This window comes from Dermacentor variabilis, chromosome 5, assembly GCF_050947875.1.
Source record: "Dermacentor variabilis isolate Ectoservices chromosome 5, ASM5094787v1, whole genome shotgun sequence".
Classification (NCBI taxonomy): Eukaryota; Metazoa; Arthropoda; class Arachnida; order Ixodida; family Ixodidae; genus Dermacentor; species Dermacentor variabilis.
In genome coordinates, this window is record NC_134572.1 from 28,556,926 (window position 1) to 28,571,435 (window position 14,510).

The 14,510-nt window shown below is 45.0% G+C and overlaps 1 protein-coding gene across 3 annotated transcripts; it reads left to right on the forward strand.

Moving 5' to 3' along the window:
- The first annotated feature begins 200 nt into the window (after window positions 1–200).
- Pp2A-29B (Protein phosphatase PP2A regulatory subunit A) lies at window positions 201–14,510 on the forward strand. Of its 3 annotated transcripts, none has more exons than XM_075692049.1 (8): window positions 201–408; window positions 2,556–2,646; window positions 4,387–4,487; window positions 5,997–6,377; window positions 6,986–7,995; window positions 11,229–11,320; window positions 14,119–14,149; window positions 14,232–14,510. In XM_075692049.1, exons 1-8 carry the CDS (start codon window positions 325–327, stop codon window positions 14,290–14,292), a joined length of 1,851 nt encoding a protein of 616 aa, XP_075548164.1. In that variant the 5' UTR covers window positions 201–324; the 3' UTR covers window positions 14,293–14,510. The 3 variants fall into 3 exon arrangements, with proteins under 3 accessions (XP_075548164.1, XP_075548165.1, XP_075548166.1); XM_075692050.1 differs by having other exon boundaries at window positions 202–408; window positions 14,122–14,149; XM_075692051.1 differs by lacking the exon at window positions 14,119–14,149 and having other exon boundaries at window positions 204–408.

Sequence of the window (14,510 nt, forward strand, 5' to 3'; positions counted from 1 at the left end):
CAGCTCCACTATTCAGCTACATTCTAGAACCATTGTCGGCACCATGAAACTCTAAACCAATTCTCAAAAATCGTAATTCCTATTTTTTAGTACTTTTTCTTTTCGTCATTTTATAATATATTTGGTTATAACATTATTTAGGTGGCTTCACTAATGCCGTAGGAGAGCGACAGTCGTTTGCCCGTGGTATACCCGTGGCTTGAAATGTAGCGACTCTCGCCGTTGATATTGCGGTTGTCTTGGCTGTAGCGGTGTAGCCCGTGTCGTCTGTGTTGTTTTCATTTTACAGCGGGTCTCGCTGACCTGCCCTGAGATTCTGCTGATATGGCAGCAAGCGACACAAACACAGAGGATTCACTCTACCCGATCGCGGTACTAATCGACGAACTAAGGAATGAAGATGTCCAGGTGAGGTTTATCGTCGTTCATGCTCGTCTCCTCCACTGTCGTGTTAGTCCTAACAGATTGTATGGCGACGACTTTGCGAAGGCGGTACAGTTGAGGCCTTCTTGCGAGGTTCTTTTTCTTCCGCTTTCCTTTATGTCAGAGTACCGTCCAGCTTACGTCACCAGTGGCTTTCGAGGGATTCTTCATTTTGTAGTAGTTCTAATGTGAGCTCTGAGGTATCAGCGCGATGTGCCTGTAGGCGGTTTGGACGCTTGACGACATCGTCAAAGTTACTGCATCAGATGTACGAAAGAAAAAAAAAAAGCCCGAAGTTTGTTCAGTGTTAGCAGAACAAATACAGCTCCATCATGAAGTGGTGCCAATGTCGGTATTCTGATAGAAAAGCCTGGTGCTTCAGATCTAAACATCGTGAAGGCGTTTTCCGGCGACGCGCCTTCGACTGAAATCTCATTTTGAAAAGTATGTAAGTGATGCGCTATAAACGCTGAATAGGATTTCCGTTAATTGATTCACCATCCGATTAAGTTAGTTGCGTCATGTTTGGTACTTATTTTGTCAATAGAAAATACAAACATGCTGCGCACGAAGTTGTGGAATGCCCGATGTCCGTCCTGTTACGCGCACGGCATCGTTCCGTTTCAGTGGTGTACTACGCCGTGTTAATAGCCATCTTGTGATGCCCAGTACTTCTTTTAAAGCCATTTGCCTCTTCCTCGGGGATTGGCGTGCGTCGTTTCCTCGCCGGATAAATCTTAGATGTATATGAAGCTTAAATTTCCTCCGCGTGCAAATACCAGCAAACGGGCTAATATAAACCCTGTGTGCTGGTCGCCAAAGTAGTGCAGCTCTGCTCTGCGTAATAAAAAGAAAACGATATCAACATTAAATCTGCACAACGTAGGCTCATACGGATCTTATAAGCACACGGGCCTTTTAATGGAATCGTGCAGTATATTCGGCGCCTTCTTTGATTCACTTGATTTTCTGTCATTTAGCCATTCGAAATGTGACACAAGGGACGTAGAAATAGAGGTTGTGATCTTTGCAATCCATAAACATTATCATCGTATGATATTACATGTTGCATAGGATAAAAATGAACATATTGCATGCATCGCCGTTAGTTGTAAAGCATTTATTTAACTGCTTCGCTTTGCTGAATATGTGAATCAGAACTGCATTATTTCTTATTGATCGCCATAGACATTCATCATCATTCCATTCACTGTTTTCATTCTATTCTATTTGTATTCTGTTCAAGTGAACATTAGCGAGACTGAGCCAGAGTTCTTTCTGGGTAGGAAATTTTCTGGAAAACATACCAGTGTGCTCACCGTGTAGTGTGCAGTCTGCAACACCAATGGCAGTTGTCAGTCGTGTTGCGCTGAGTGCAAGTAGACTTTTCAATATTACCTTGCTGCAAACACAAATACATGACGAGTTATGTTACCTTTTGAGTATTAGATGCTATAAGTTTGATTCTAGCAATTATACCTAATGATTGTCATTCAGTTGCAGCATGGTAAACTCTTCTATTACTGCTCAAGTGCAAGCACAGTCGTAATAACCTGATATCTTTAATTTGTATTAAATTATGTTAGCATTTGTATGCAAGCCATATAGTATCTATTTAGGAGCAGTTCTTAGAGTGGTCAGTAGTATCCGCTACGAGATAGTGAGGAAAAAAGAAAAAGTAAGGGCATTTAACAAAATGCTACCGTACACTTGGGAAGGGGAATAAACAGACAAAAAAGAAAGGTGGAAAAAAAGGTCGCTAGCTGCATGCACACGCACAGGTTCACACAAAAGTTTATAATTAGTTGCCAAGGCATACCAAACTTGGAAACTGCAGCAATGATCGCTGTGCTTTTTCTACCAGTAACGCACATAACCATGGTTCTACGATTTTTGCCCCCCAAAAGCATTGTTGAGCCAAACCTGTTTAACGCTGTTTAAAGTGGGAAGCCCTTGATGAAGTGAGCATAAGACCGAACTAGTAGTTTGTTCATGCGTGAGGTCTGAGTTGTGTGCACTGTATGTGATAGTGAGACCTTACGAGAAGCCCTCGTGGCTTTTGAATCCTCGCTTACATCTGCATCTTTGAGAAGTTCCAGCACTTCACATTCAATTTTATTTGTGCATTTCAGTTGCGGCTGAACAGTATCAAGAAACTGTCAACTATTGCATTGGCCCTTGGTGTGGAGCGAACCCGCAGCGAGCTGATTCCCTTCCTCACTGGTACGTGGTTCTTCTATATGCACTCGGTTTCTCACTGCTGTTGCAACTTCATCAGGATCACTATGAGCACTTTTGTCAATAATTATTGAAATCAATTTTAAGTTTATGCAGCATTGCTTGTCGTGATTTTTTTTTTTTTTTAATGAGCTTGGCATTTGGAGTGAGAATTGGTTGTGGGCCTTGAATGGTGGGACACATGAACAATGCTCATTGTTCTCTATCGCTGCTATTTGAGTTACCAGAAGCTGTCACCTTGCTACAGCGCCATGGCAAGGTCGTCAGGCTGCTGTCTAATTAAGCTTTCATTAGGAACTGTTTGTTCTTGTGCTTTATCCTTTTTGTTGTTCCTAGCAGATCTACCTTGCAAGCAAATACACTTGAACAGAGTTGGTGCATGAGCAATCTAGTATTAAATGTTGCCTCTCTCTGTAAAATTGTACGGTAGATCACAGCAAGTGGTTTGCTCTAGTAACCGTCCCGGCTTGTGTTAAAACACATTGGCAGGCTAGTTGGTTAGAATCCATGACGGAATGTATAAGCACGACTGACCGAGGACGTAGAAAGAAACAGATACACAGAGACAGCACTTGTACTGTTAGCTGTTGAAATATGTGATGATTGCATGCTTTAATTGCATGTTAACCAGTTTGCTGGGACCTTGAGGTCTTTATTGCTTGAAATTATTGCAAAAGATAAATAATGAAAACCATGCTTAAGTTGTGCTGGATTTGGCTACCATTCTAAGCATAATCCTGCTTGGTTGCTGAAGGAATTACAATATAGGCCTGAAGTTTTACTGTGAACAACAGTTATGGGTGAGGAAATCGGCCGATTGTGGTGGTCATCCATTCCTCACACTTCGGTTCAGGCATAACTTTATGAAACAAAGATATCCAAGCAGGTATTCCTTGAATCTAGCTAATCATGTTGAGCCAAGTGTATTGGCCACAAAGCCATGACCACTTTGTTCAGATAAACAGATAAAGCTTGCATTTTTGAATGATACTCCTACATTAGAAAATGTTGAATATGAGCAAAATTTATAACATGAAATTCGCCTTGCGCATACTTTTTGTGAAGCGAATGGTGTGTCTGTATACAATGAAGAATCCTACTCATCTATAGCGAATAATTATGTTGAATATAATGTAGGTTGAAAACACTTCATAGCAAGTGAAGACAAAGGTGTGTTGTTAGTTGCAAAGCATGGGGCATAACTGCAGTTTGCAGAAATTGAATTCAAAGTCGTAGACTAGCTGGAGTCTGGTGCCTTTCTTTGTGAAATTTTTTACCGCAGTCAGAATGCATCTGGAACGAATATGTAACTCATAGTATCCTATGAACTGCCAGCCTTGGTATGTTTTTAGCACAGGCTAGGAAGAGTGTCACGCTGTAGCTCTTGTAAGAGGCTTTGTCCTGCTTCATTGCACCACATGTCTGTCACTGCTGCTCGCATGTGGTGGCACGAACACGCTGACCTCTCTGGCTGCTCTAGGCTTGATCAAAGGTAAACACAATCTCTTGTGTAGACAAAATTTTATTGTCTATATACGCTGTACGTCGCATAACTCTCGGCTTCTTTAGGAGCATATTGTGGGTAACGCTGTCGATCGCTTGCTCCTCGAGTTCAGAATACTAAAACCGCAGGCACCAGCTTTAATTTAATTCTTGTGTTGAGGCATGCCCGTGCAGTAATGCATTCTAGCCTGAGGTGAGGGTGTTACCTTTTTGGTGATGCAGACACCATCTACGACGAAGATGAGGTGCTTCTGGCGCTTGCCGAGCAGCTGGGCAACTTCACACCATTGGTTGGTGGCCCTGAGTTTGTCCATTGCCTCTTGGTGGGTACTGGTTTTACGAACCATTTTATTTACTGTTGCATTGTCTAATAACATAACACCAATCACTACCTTAATTCGTGCAGTATATTAAAATTAATTACCCTTGGAAACCATGCTAAAAGCTTGGCAGGAGTGGCTGGTTTGCATGGCACAAGATCGTGCACGCAACAGTGCACCTTACTCGTCTAATGGCTCTAGTTTCTTTGGAGACCAGTAGGATAATATCAGAACTCGCCCAATGGACAAGGACGAGTTTTTGCTTTACCTAAAGTGCCACTTGGTTAGTTGGAAAGCTGTGCATGACAGGCTGGTTGAGCAATATCTTGTTGGTTCATTCAACAGAGTGGGAAGACAAAACACAAGATCAAGTGCATGGCCACAAACCACTAATATTTCTAGTTCGAGCATTAAGTCATCTATACTTCATTTCATACTTGTTAGCAGGCAAACCCTGCAGAAGCTACACAACTAGTGCAGTCATTGAAGCCTCATGCGGTGCATTTCGCAGTTCAGTTATTTTTGAACTGCAGTGCTTTCTACAAAATAACTACATCATATGTTACAGCTACAACGTCTGAATGTAAGGCTAAGTGAAGTTACATGTTTGTACGGCTTTATGTTTTCAGTATACATGTGTATGAGACCTTCATCATGAGTGTAAGTGGTGCACTGTGACTGCATGTCTCAAAATGTGCCGTTCCATTCATCTAGTGCTAAATACATTCAAATCTGCGTCATCTTCTATGGAACAATTACATGATGTTTTGCAGGCAAAAATATGAGATTTAATGGTGCATTGAAATGCATGATGCATACATATGTTCCCCTCTTATTTGTCATAAATGCAGGCAGTAAGAGTCTATCAGCAGTAATGCAATGCAAGCAGTAAGAGCGCTATCAAGTCTAGCAAGACTTGATAGCGCTGCCCGTTATATTATGTGTCCCACATAACTTGTGTGAATTAAATATGTCCTAGTGCCTCATAGCTGGACAGAACCAAGCTACTAATGTTGTTTGCTGTCACTTGGAGCAAGTCGGACTATTTTCGTATTTTGCCTAATTATATAACCACTACACAAAATTTTGCCTAATTACATGAGTGCTGCAGGACCAGTCGTGTGGTATCTTTTCATGTTTCAAAAAGCTTTCTTTGGGGCTTGGGAACAGCTATTATATAGCATGTATTGAGCAACAGAAAGCTCGATCAGGAATTTTTACGATGGTGTTCAATTTTCTCATTGATGCTTTGCTCTGAAGAAGTTAGTTAATAACTAAATTCTGATTATGTTATTAGGTGAAGTACAAAAATAGTCTGACTTGTTCCAAGCAACGGCAAACATCACCCTGGTTCTGGCCAGCTGCGTAGCACTTGCATGCTTCTAAATTTTAACACGTGTGGGACACATGGTATATAAAATAGAGTATATGTAGTTGTAGATGGTCATTGAGGCATGCTGAATGTCTGAAATATGTTAGCAGACCTGAAGCAGTATGTGATGGATCATGCAGCCCCCTCTCGAGAGCCTGGCCACCGTTGAGGAGACAGTGGTGCGGGACAAGGCAGTTGAGTCCCTGCGTGCTATCTCGCAGCAGCATAGCGCGGCTGACTTGGAGCAGTACTTTGTGCCCCTAGTGAAGCGGCTTGCCTCGGGTGACTGGTTCACATCGCGTACGTCGGCATGTGGCCTGTTTGCTGTCTGCTACCCACGCGTGTCTCCGGCCGTCAAAGCAGAGCTGCGCAGCCATTTCCGCAACCTGTGCCAGGATGACACGCCCATGGTGCGACGAGCGGCGGCCTCCAAGCTGGGAGAGCTGGCCCAGGTTGTCGAGCCTGAATGGCTCAAAGGGGACCTGGTCGCCATGTGGGGGTACCTCGCCCAGGACGAACAGGTGCGTTGTGCTTTTCGTGCAATCATGCTGCTCGAAACAAAGTTGTGGAGCTGCAGTGGCCACTAGGATGCAAAAACTTATTCACTTGGATTGGCTAAGACCCCTGTAATTGCCAGCCACCCGCAGTATTCGTACATGTTGCACCATTCTCGTGCGTGATTTGAATTGCCGAACAAGAGTCTGATCTCGGCATGTTCAGATTGCATGCACTGCGACCCTGCGGGTGGCATGATGAAAGTCGCTGCACTTTCCCATTGTACTTGGATTCAAAGCAACATTGAGGGGTCTGCCAAGGAGAATGCCAGTGGTGGATTTTTCCAATGAATTTTAGGGAAAAATTGGGGCGTGCACCTCCTCAAATCAACTGCTATTGTAGAATCCTTTTATTCTCGCTTCCCGACTTTTTCATCTCAAAGGTTAAGCTGGTTTGTCATGGCACAAGCACAATATACCTTAATCGCCCTTCAGCCCATTAAGGAACCACTACTACCAGTATGCTTTGCTGCATTGGTGGTGTACTCAAACTTTGTGATGCATCCCGTTTTTGATGAGTCACTGATGAGAGCTGGTGAATATTTCTTTAAAACCACGCTATTGCGTCTGTACAGGACAGCGTGCGGCTGCTCGCAGTGGAAGCTTGCGTGTCACTTGCTGGCCTCCTGCCACGGGAAGATCTGGAACCGCTGTTGCTGCCGACCTTGCGCCAGGCAGCCGAGGACAAAAGCTGGCGGGTGCGCTACATGGTGGCGGACCGCTTCACCGACCTGCAGAAGGCCCTTGGTCCTGAAGTGACGCGTGCCGACCTGGTTCTCGCCTTCCAGAACCTACTCAAGGACTGCGAGGCTGAAGTGCGAGCAGCTGCCGCTCACAAGGTCAAGGACTTCTGCCAGAATTTGCCTCCTGAAGTGCAGGAGCAGGTGATTATGAGCAACATTCTGCCCTGCGTGAAGGACCTCGTCTCTGACCCAAATCAACACGTCAAGTCGGCCCTGGCCTCCGTCATCATGGGTCTCTCTCCAATCTTGGGCAAGCAGAACACCGTGGAGCACCTCCTCCCACTGTTCCTCTCGCAGCTCAAGGACGAGTGCCCAGAGGTTCGACTCAACATCATCTCCAACCTAGACTGCGTCAACGAGGTCATTGGCATCCAGCAGCTTTCGCAGTCGCTGCTGCCAGCCATCGTCGAGCTGGCTGAGGACTCCAAGTGGCGCGTGCGGCTGGCTATCATTGAGTACATGCCACTGCTGGCGGGCCAGCTGGGTGTAGAGTTTTTCGACGAGAAGCTTAATGCGTTGTGCATGACATGGTTGGTGGACCATGTGTTCGCCATACGTGAGGCGGCCACTCAAAACCTGCGCAAGCTGGTTGACAAGTTTGGCAAGGACTGGGCCCAGGCCACAGTCATTCCCAAAGTGCTGACCATGTCACGCGACCAGAACTACCTTCATCGCATGACCTGCCTCTTCTGCATCAACGTACTGGCTGAAGCATGTGGCGGTGAGGTTACCAGTCGCCTGATGCTCGCCACTGTGCTTGGTCTTGCCAGCGACTCAGTCGCCAATGTCCGTTTCAATGTTGCCAAGACGCTGCAGCGCATCGCACCCCTCCTGGACCCACCGTGAGTGTCCTTCTCTGATTGCTGTAGGTATTAAAAGCCACTGTGACAGTGGCAGTAGCTGTCTTGCGGACATGTGGCGGAGGTCATACAGTCCTTGTCAAAGGTTGGGGGTTCAGCTTTCTTAGTATGACACTTTACTACTGGGCTGCAACGACACGAGGCATTGTGCGCAGTTTTCTTGTAGCACAAGAATAATATTCGGGGAAATATTTTGATGTGAAAGCATCAGGTGGCCCGTTGAGCAAAAAAGCCGGCGGCATCTGTAGCAGCAAAACTTCCCAGTGGCTGCTACGCCACATGTGCTTGTGACGCTGGCTCAGGCCTCGGCAGAGCAGAGCGGGCAAAAGGGGACACCTACTGCCACGGTGTTGCGTGAGGGGAGAGAGCGTCGCTGTGATGCCACGTAATCCTCACTCGCTCTCGGAAGCCCTGTGTTATCCACGTGTTCCTTGCCTGCGCAAGCTCTCGCCCGCATTCTAACTGCGCCTCGGTAAGGCCAAATCGAAACGCTCCAAGTGTCGCAGTGCGCTCACTTGCCCGCAAGGAGTTCTGAGCAGCATTCAGTTCGACAGTAATGCTTTTGCATTCACGACTCTTAGGAAGTGCTTAAGGGGACACTAAAAGTTACCAGAAAGTCAAGTTGAAGTGATAAAGCAATGCTCTAGAACATCTTATGACGTCAATATAATCGCGAACAGAGCTTTAGTAACAGAGAAATTGAGGTAAATGCATGACACGATTTGAGACCCCCCCAGCGACATTCCAGTACTAGCCCGATGACGAAAGCACCCCTCATCATAATTTATGTCACTAGTACTCAACTACTCGCACTAAAAAGATCATTTCATTAGATTATAAGACGGAAGAAAATGCTACTTGTCTACTTATATTCGATTCTAAGAAAAAATAACGTTTTGACGTTACCCTTGAGTAGTATGGGTGATCGAAAGGTTTCGGTTTCGCTCGACTCTGCGCACTCAACTTTGCGCCGTGCGCACTTTGGAGTTTCAGTTGTTTCTTTACCGCGCCGTGCTGCGGTTGTTCTGCTGGCTCGCGAAACTTGCATTTGGAACAAGCAGCGAGAATGCCACGTCCATGTGATGTCGTGGGATGTGCTAATGGTCCGCGGAACTTGGCCAAGGGCAGTTGCAGCGGCGAATCCAACGTTACTTGTCACTCTGTGCCAACGAGTGAACTCTGTTCGAAGTGGTTAAGTGCCGTACCTCTGCCACAGCGCACTGGCAAAGAGCCGAAAAATCACGTAGTGTGCTCGCTGCACTTTCGTCCAGAGGATTACGAGTTCAACGCCGACTTACTGAAGTCGCGTGAAGTGCTTTTCAAAGCAGGCCGTCGTGTCGTCATAGTAGTACGCAACGACACCGGCAGCGTGAGCCCTCAACAGCAGGCCACGTTCATCAGTGCTTAACTCACTGAACTCGAGCCCAGCATCGCGAGCTAATCTGTCATTGTCAGGGTCATCCATTGCAACGAGCGTCGAAGTTGGCGTCATAAAATAAAGAACCGGCTTATCGTAGTGCGCTTTCCCTTCTGCTAGCCACCATAGTTCCGCTATCACGCTGCTGTCGGCTCTGTCTTGGCTCTTTCTGGCCGCGCGTTTGTGTTTTGTGCAGAAAAACCATAGCGCCGTCTGCGGGAGCCGTTTTACTCACCGACGGCACAACGTCACTATGAGACCATGACGTCAATACTCTTCGATCGGAAGGCAGGTGATTTGAACTGCGCTAGAGGTACGCGGACGCTTCAGAACGCATTTTCTCTTAAAGTAAGTCTCTTCTTCCCACGAAAAAAACGTTTCGAGGTTTCTGGGATGGTATTTGAATAGTCCACGGTGACTTAATATTAACCTTTAGTGTCCCTTTAAGTGTCTTCGGAATTTTTTTTTTGACACATCTGAGAGCAGCTACTGATGCCGAGATGGCGAGGAAGCTACTTAGAATTAGTGCGTCAATCTGCTCTTTTTTTGTGCTTTCTAACTACACATAATAGCTTTTAGCTTGAGTCTTGCAGTGCTTCCTTTGTTTCTAAACATGTCCATCATGTGCTGAAGCTTGTTTTACTGTGATAAAATGCTTAGTAAAACTAGGCAATCCAGCATACCTGCAGGAGCTTATTCACAACACATTGATAGCGGTAGATAGGTACCCATCTCTGTGACATGAAAGAGTGAATACTCTATAGTCAAAACAAGCAATTGTGATTGTAGCTCTGGCATATGGGAAGTTATCCAGAATAGATTGTAGGATGTAGCGTTCTGGCACTCTGCGCAGTTGGATACCCAAGAATCGAGTCGAACAGGTTCTTTTTATGGACTTCCATCATCATTCAAGAGCAGGTGCATAGAAAAATACCCAACTGCACGGAATTCCACAGGGCTCAGTCCTGCAGCCTGTCCTGGATAGCAACTTTCCATATGCCAGCGCACTTGTTGTATTCACAATCACTTGCTTGGCAACAGTTACCTCTCGGCCCTTGTTGGTGGACTAAGGCTCTTCAGACAACCTGAGAAGTGCACCTCTTTACCAACATAAAAGCTTTTATTGTTTATTTGTTTTTGTCAAATGAAGGTACAGACTCTAGGAAGAATGCTGACACGTGTCCAGAGCGCCCTTAGTAAATTACTATAATGCATGTTTCTACAAACCAGTTTGGTTTTGATACCCAGGAGGTTAATGCACTCCATTCCCGAGTTAACCGCTGCTGCCACAACACATGCAGCAGCGTTGCTGACATCTTTATTCGCAATATCAATCACAGCCCTACTTTCTGCTCGGCATCAGCAAATTTTGCTCAATGTCGCATCACGACAATGTTGACGCCACACCGACATTTGGAGAACAACTTTAGCGTTAACCTAAAATATAAGTGCTTTCCAACATTCATGCTTGTTAAGTGTATCATTTTGTGCGCAAAAGGCATATGAGAAAGTTCCTGCAGGTTTGAAAGTATGCCAGTACGTACTCCATAAAAACCTTGTTTACTTGTCCTCTGTAGCAAGGAGGGACCACTGTTTATAACTTGTTCTGGGCTAGCTTGTATGTTTTGCTGTAATTGTTCTTTCAAACTTTTTTGTTCATCCCCCTTGTGCCATTTGAAAAAATGCACATGGATCTGATAGTTGTGCTGTGTCTAAAGAATATGTATCGCTGTATTTCAAGGCGTGTGCTGCCTACCACAAGACTGTCACATTGCAGGTGCTGAAATTTGTTTTGCAGGACGCTGCAAGGCCAGGTTAAGCCCTGCTTGGAGAAGCTGAACACAGATCCAGACGTTGATGTTCGGTACTTTGCATCTGAAGCCTTGGCAGGTGGGTAAAAAAGCTCTGGTCCCGTGAAGCCCATACGAAATAAAATTTACTGACCAGTGTTGAACGTGGGCTTGTTGATTCCTCATGTTAAGGCGAGTCCTTTAACGCAAAAACCACAAGTACACGTCTGCCTCCTCATGGTTTCTTAATAAAAAACACTCCTTCACTCTACTGCATCAGACATCCTTGGGTCTTGCCTGCTTTCTATGATAGCAATGCGAAAACCATTGTCATTGCCTGTTGTAAAAAAAAAAGTCTTACATTGAAAGCACTGTCGAGCATTTGCAGGTGGCGACACCAATGCTCTTGGCTGGTCACTCTGCCAAGAGCCAATTTCACGTACAGTAGTGGGGAATTAATGCTGAAAAAGCTAGCTATGAATTGCTGCCAAACCTGTCCCACTTGAATAGTAGGGTGCAAGTAGAGGATGATGTGTTAGAGAATAGCAAGAATGGCCTATGGTATAAAGCTAAACTAATTATGAATAGTGTGCCTTCAGACCAGAGTATATAAGATGTTTCCATGACAATTCGTAGCTGTCTGCAAAATGATTGTTGCACAAAAATTAGGGGTGAGCAAATCAAATACTACACACTAGCTATTCGTATTCTAAAAAAAAATGTATTTGTAATGGAAACATTGTACCACTGCGTGCTCATGCGTGTAGGCACTGAAAGTCATTTTCGATTTTAAAACATGAAATAAATGCTTTGTCTATTTAAAGGTAGTCATTTAACAACAAAACTTTTTGAAACTAACAAAATATTTCACAACCAAATGTTAAATCTGGTCACTGCATGCTATCGTTAATTATAGGTGAGACAACAGACGTTTTTGAAGCAATGAAGAAATAAAAATCAGTGGCCAATGAGAAGCTTTTTCGGTTTTGCAGCAGAAGCCTATGTAAAAACTTGCAATTTTTGCTTCTAGTTTGTCATTTAGTGTTTTTCACAGTCTACCTCTTAGTAGCTTTATTTTTATGCTACAACCTGTGACGATTTTCTTGTAATGCAGTGGACCCTTTTACTCGTACTTATGGTGCACGAGACCTTCAGCAGCTTTTTTCTTTGCGCTAACATTTTAGCGTTTTTGGAAATCTAGTTAGTTGCCCTGTTCTTGAAAAGCTTATTTGCAACCATGCTGTAAAGTTGAGAGGCTGTTTGTTCAGGTTTTTAATTACATTTAGCTTGTGTTTAAAGCTGATCATTTGTCCCTGGTAGCTACCTTCCTTTTTTTTGCACTAGTAAAAATAGTGGTGGGACCTAATTACACTGAAACAAGTATTCCTGCTGTAAATACAGTCAAACCTCACAACTAAATGGATATTGCAAACTGCGATTCCCCTTGAAATCCCGATAGAGATTCATAGCGCAGTATACACAGTGATGGATTCATTGGACAAAGTAATTCTGGCTCCCACTTCAACTTCATTAGTCGAACCCGGCTATATCGAACTCTCAAAAAAATGCCTATCAGTTCGATATAGAGCATAATTCGATATAAGCCTGCTAAGTAATTGGATGGCATAAAAGCACATACTATTTATAAAATCAGTTTGTTGATGGAATTAGCTTAGTTTCGCGTGAGATAGTCCTGCATTTTCTTCTGCTTGGGCAATTTCGCTGCCTGTGGTGCACACACTTCTCCACATTGTCTAAGGAGTCGGAGCAGCTGAGGCCGCAACCTTCTGCATTCGTGCAAAAGCACCGGACTAGTGCGAGTGCACCAATCACTTCGGAGGATGTGGGCAAAGGACCGTCGTTGCTTTCCTCATTGTGCCCACTTTCACTTGTGCTCAGTACGACGTCGGCAATTTAGTCTTCGTTTTCGGGCTCTCCCGTGGTCGCGACACCATCATTTGCACTCACGAACTCGTCCACCATTGATTCGTCAACAGCTTCCGGAAATTCTGACAGCTCGCTCCAAACTTCGGCAACACCGGCAACGGCTTCGCTGCACTCATCGGAATTTACAGCCATAAAACCAAGCACGTGGAAGCTGGCATGGCTGAACCACTCGTACATGGCCGTGCCACGGGCACCTTGTCTCAAGTTTGGCCGCTTTAGCCCTAATCTCCCCTTATTCTTCAAGATAGTGCTGAGAGTGCTGCTCGAAATCTTGCACGTTACGGGGACATCCAACTTGTCACCGCGTTCGACCCAATTTATGATTTCGAACTTCACGGTCATGGCAACAGTGCAGGAGAACGCCCATAAGACGCACAGACAATGAACCAGAAAAGCAGCAAGACAACTCGCACTTTCGCCATCTTGCACGACGAGGGCACAAGAGCCTGATTGGCTGTCTGAGCAAGCGCTGCGGGTGGGCCAGGATAACTTTTTGCAGGGGGGTGTCGACGGCTCGCTCAATGCAGCGCAGTCATGGTAGGGAGAGCAGTTGGATGGAGCCGTGCCGCCGGGTTTCCCCGCCACCACGACGGAAAGCCAACTTCTGGGGGCATTTTTTCGCAGCTCAACGTTCAATATATCAGGAGTCGCTGCTATTTTTGTTCGATGTAAGCGGAATTATTGCTATACTGTATGTACTCATTGCAACCATACAGTGTCCAGGAATTGTTTGATATATAGAATAATTTGATGTAAACGGGTTCAATATAGTTGGGTTTGACTGTTTATCAAGGTTTTACTTTAAAACATCTGCACTAGACTATCGATTCATTAAGATATCTTGATATTTGCCCACCCCTAACAAAAATATTTGCACATGAAATGTCACTGCAGATACTAACGTCATAGACATGAAAGCTAGCTGTTTAATTATTTCTTAATAACTTTCAGCAGTAAAGGAAGGTGGACAGCAGCCCCAAAGGTAGGCTTGAAAATAGTGTTGTTGGTTTGGCTTTCTGGATGTGTTTGCTGATGTGTGTTTGTGTTCAACTTTTTATTTGCAGTGGTGCCGTGAAACCCCAGCCGGCTAACCCACCCAATCCCGTCGTAGCCAGTAAAAATTAAAGTTCTACCTGCAGCGCATGTAAGCATTGCACACAAACGAGTGACCAGTGGCGTCTTATGCTGCCCTGCTGGCCAGAGCACTGCAGCCCGTTTCAATGGCATGAGTGAGGACAAGTCTCCTTGGAAGGGCAACAGGCGGAGAAGGGTGTCTCAGAGTTCTCATCATTGAGCTCGTGGCGTGATCATTGTAAACTAGTAAAAGAATGCTGACGAGGTTA

Coding starts and splice junctions, on each gene's coding strand:
- Pp2A-29B (XM_075692049.1), top strand. CDS start 325: ATGGCAGCAAGCGACACAAACACAGAGGATTCACTCTACCCGATCGCG. Junction 409..2,555: donor TAAGGAATGAAGATGTCCAG/GTGAGGTTTATC, acceptor TGTGCATTTCAG/TTGCGGCTGAACAGTATCAA. Junction 11,321..14,118: donor TGCATCTGAAGCCTTGGCAG/GTGGGTAAAAAA, acceptor AATAACTTTCAG/CAGTAAAGGAAGGTGGACAG.